At 39.4% G+C, this 4,280-nt stretch overlaps 1 protein-coding gene across 3 annotated transcripts in view; it reads left to right on the plus strand.

Moving 5' to 3' along the window:
* Window positions 1-4,274, plus strand: part of LOC118325616 (protein yippee-like 1) — a 32,282-nt gene extending 28,008 nt beyond the window's left edge. For all 3 annotated transcript variants that reach the window (XM_035658352.1, XM_035658351.1, XM_035658353.1), the window contains 2 exons: window positions 362-470; window positions 1,679-4,274. In XM_035658352.1, coding sequence (XP_035514245.1) covers window positions 362-470; window positions 1,679-1,768 — 199 coding nt within the window. In that variant the 3' untranslated portion in view covers window positions 1,769-4,274. The remainder of the gene's footprint in view (window positions 1-361; window positions 471-1,678) is intronic.
* Window positions 4,275-4,280: the final 6 nt, after the last annotated feature.

The raw sequence follows: 4,280 nt of genomic DNA on the forward strand, positions 1-4,280 counted from the left end.
GTTAGTGGTTATTTTGAAGTTTGTGTTTTTAACATTTTTTAAAAGAGTTTTAAGGAATTCCTTTTAATCGTTTTAAGTGCAAGAAAATAACCAACATTAGTGAAATCTCATGTATGAAAAACCTAATATTTCATATATGGAGATATATTTGAGATAGAATTTGAAATATCCCATTTGTATCTCCAGTTGGGAATTCTATTTATTATTTAGTAATTTGTAATAATTATTACATCAACAACTTTGATTGGGCCTTTTATTCACAATGAGTACTTTGAATACTTTAAATAAAAGGTCTGAGCTCTTCCTCCCCGGCTCACCCCGACCTCTGTGACCTTTTCTCCACTTCCTGTCTTTCCTGCAGGGTGAATGTCGGCTGCGGGCCAGCGGAGGAGCGGGTACTCCTCACAGGTTTACATGCTGTGGCTGATATCTACTGTGAAAACTGTAAAACCACCCTGGGTTGGAAATATGTAAGTCAGTCGCTTAAACTTTAACCTGAGCCCTTTTACTTTCCGTCTAAATGTTTCTTGATGCACCACTTACACCTGCCGCTGTGTTGTTGTGCAACTATGTGGTTTCTTGGCTTCCAAGGGGACAAATTATGCTATTACAGGTCAAAAGAACAAGGTTGCTCTCATTAAAGCATTGCTTGTTAAAGCCATGGTGACAGGTTTTTTTTGCTCACGGTTGTATTTAGGCTCAGAGATTGAGCACTCTGGTCTCCTAGCGCTCAAGATAATTACAGTGCCGAAAGGTTGGCTGCAGACAGCCAGACTGGTACCTCTGAGAGTCTACAGTGATTAAATGTCAGGCCATTTTGAAGAGGCTTGTCCTGGTAATTGTCTGAAAAGACTATAGAAGGGTGTAAAATAACTGAACAAAGTATAAGACAGGGACTCACTTAAAGCCGCTCCTTCAGTGACAAAAACAATTATAGATTCTCAGAAAGGCCCCGCAAGCAAAGCAAAGCAGAGCAGACCTGGTTTACAAGGCAAAGCAGGCTGAGCAAATAATCAAAGACAGAGACCCACATCAACATCCTGATTCTCCTGAAGCGCAGCAGGACTGAGACATATGCCGGAAATCATACAGCACTTCAAGAGATGTATTTCCAGACAGGAAGTCAAAGCAATTGAAAAAGGTGATTTGGTCACTGGAGGAATCCTCAGTGTTCTTAATTAGCAATGTGTTTTTCTCTGGTTCTCTAAAATCCTGCTTTTCTCAGATAATAATGAGGCCAGGTGAATAAATGTGTGCATATTTGTCTTTGTATTTGCTGCCTTCTGAGTTTTTGCATAATGTATTATACTATGTATGCCTCCCCCGCAGCTCTGTAAATGCATTTTTAAGTTCCTTGATTTACTTAAAAGCAACTAAAAGACATCAGACATTAGAGTTTCTCCATGTGGGAAAAAATACACAAAAGTAAAATTAGTGAAATGATGAAATGCCATGGTTAGACTGAAGAGTTGATTTACTCCCGTAGCTTTATGAAAACCTTTAAAAAATAATTTCTTGACCTTGAACACATAAAAAATATTACTGTCTTGCTGTCAATCTAAAAAATACAAATCCATTCAAACACTTTACCACATTTTTTTTAATTCTGTGTCTTTATCATGGGCAAAAGTTGTTCTTCTAACTAAAATTTTTCTCTTCTCTGTGTTTTTTTTCACAGGAGCACGCGTTTGAGAGCAGTCAAAAGTACAAAGAGGGAAAGTTCATCATTGAGCTGGCTCACATGATCAAGGACAACGGATGGGAGTGACGCTCTGGCCGTGCTATGTCTTTTTCTGACCTTGGAATGCTCTTTAATGAACTGCGTGGAGTGTCGACCATCGACCCCCCTGCCCCTCCCCAACCGCCCGCCCGCACCCCATCACCCTTAAAAAAAACCTCCACGACCTCCACCCCTCGCCTCCTTCACGTGCACACACCCACCGGCTCATCGTGAAACTGAACAGAACAAATGACAAAAAAGAAAAATGACGACGAGGAAGTGGAGCAACTGTTGAAAAATCACGTCACAGGAGTCCTGTCGTTACTTTAAAGATTGTGTGTTCTCCCTCGCAGCTCCGGAGCTTTTGGGTTTGACCCTTACCCACTCACCCTCACCCCTCCCTCCCCTGCCCACACCGAACCACGCTTACAAGTGATTGTGGTGATATGGCGACCACTATGCGAATGGAGATAGACTTCACTGAAAGGACATTTCTTTGTTTTCTTTATTTCGCCCATCCAGCGAGACGAATGACTTTGATGACTTTTGTTATTTTAATGTTATTTGCTATAGTTTTAACTCCCGGGTTTGGTAAGGTTTTGGTTTGATGGCAGATGGATGTTACTGGTTAGCATTTTATTTCCCTGTCAAGTCTGTCATGTTTTGTTTTGTTTGTCTTTTGGCTTGTTGTATCTTTGCCCGTAGCTGAGAGCATGTATTTCTTTGCTGTTGTCCAAATGAGCAATCAGGGACGGGTGAGGAGCGGAGGGGAAAGGGAGTTTATCGTAGTTTTAAATATGTAGCAGCATCATGCTTTTTTTTTTTTTTAAAGAAAGTGTAAAAGGATGGGATTGCAGTAGTGTGGGATTTTCTTCCTGGTATTGATTTCCGTTTTTATTTTTTTTTCTTTCTGGTTTTTTTTCTCCCTTATTTCCCCCCCTTCTGGTACTTTTCAGCACCCAAAAAGCATTGAAAGCAGCACCTAGTATTTGTTTGATATATATATATATATATATATGAACACACATATAAATATATAAATATTTGTAGTGTTTGGCTAAATGCGATTGTGGCTGGTCCCATTTTGCAGCAGTACCATAAGTGAAAAAGACATGAAAAGGAGCAGAAATAGTTTCTAGACTGGGGAACCTGAAGTCAGTGTCCACATGTCATAAAACATTAGGGCAGACTGTATTATTCCATTGTCTAGTAATGAAACAATAAGAGACACAACTACATATGAATATAAATACACATACTATGATTACATATCCATAAATACTATGAAAATGTTCTTAGTACGTAGATATTGGAACATGGATTCTATATATATATTTGCTGTCATGCACATATGTATATATGCATATGACTGTGTGTATATATGCATTGTGTGTGTGTGCTCACGCATTACACAGTGGCATACTTGAACAATGCTACTTCGTTTGCACTTTGTAGAGGCCTTTGGTTCATCTCAGTTTAGAGGCAAAAAGTTTGTTCGCTCTCGTCTGTTTTTTAATGGCCTTCTCACAGATGAATGACAGATTGTTGGAAAGAAGGTTTGAGGGTTTTGTCTTCTCCATTAAGACTGTAGTGTGTTTAGCAGGTGTCTGTTAGATACTTCCAGACAATTTGGTTAGATTTTATTTAATTTGTATCGACAAATCCTGCTTTTCCTCTCAGTTCTTGCTTCATTTGGAACCCCCCTTTTGGAGAGAAAAGTGTAGTTTCAGATTCTTTGCTGCTATCCGAGAAATCCCGCCATTTCTTCCCGCTCTTGTAGGTCTTTTGCACTTTATGCTTATCCGTCTTTCTCTCAGAGTACATGAATTGTCTCTTTGTGGAAGGTGTCTGTGATTTGCCTCTAAGCCGTATGAATCTTGTGCCTCTTCAAAACATGAACGGCCTCCCCTCCTTTTTTCTGTTGTGCAGTGCATAACTCCGAAAACCGTCATGTGAACCAATGTGTCTTCCCCCCTTCTGGTTCAAAGTGGCCCTCAAAATAACGTTCTTTACCAAAATCCTCAAAGAGCTCTTCCCTGTTTTTTTTTTTTTTTTGAACAACAGAGACTTGGTATACATACACTCATATATTTTCTATGTTAAAGATTTAGAGGTGCAAAAAGAATGGATATTCAGTATATTATTTCTTTATTTCAGTAAAGCAGAGAGGACGATGTTTGGACAATGCGGGATGCCCAGGGCTTGTTGTTTGACTTTTTATTGGAAGAATAAAAACGATATCAGCAGGTCAAGGTGGGGCAGGGTGGGATGGGAGAGATTTAAAAATCAGCAGTGATTGATTACTTTGCCGGCAAGGTCAGTCAGATCACACGACCTTTTATCCTAAAAACAATGACAATGCAAACCCTTAATAGTTAGCAGTGATACCTACTTGAAAATATAAAGACACAAACAGCTGAGATATTGGCCCGTGTTACAGTTTTTGTACATAAAGTAACATATTTAAGGTTTTATACGTATTTCTACTGGGTTAGTTGTTTTACTTCCCCAACTTGAAGCACTTTTGTTCACTGTACCTCTGGCTGTGTGTGCGTGTGTG

This window comes from Morone saxatilis, unplaced genomic scaffold, assembly GCF_004916995.1.
Source record: "Morone saxatilis isolate NCDOM2014 unplaced genomic scaffold, NCSU_SB_2.0 Contig16, whole genome shotgun sequence".
In the NCBI taxonomy this organism is placed as follows: domain Eukaryota; kingdom Metazoa; phylum Chordata; class Actinopteri; family Moronidae; genus Morone; species Morone saxatilis.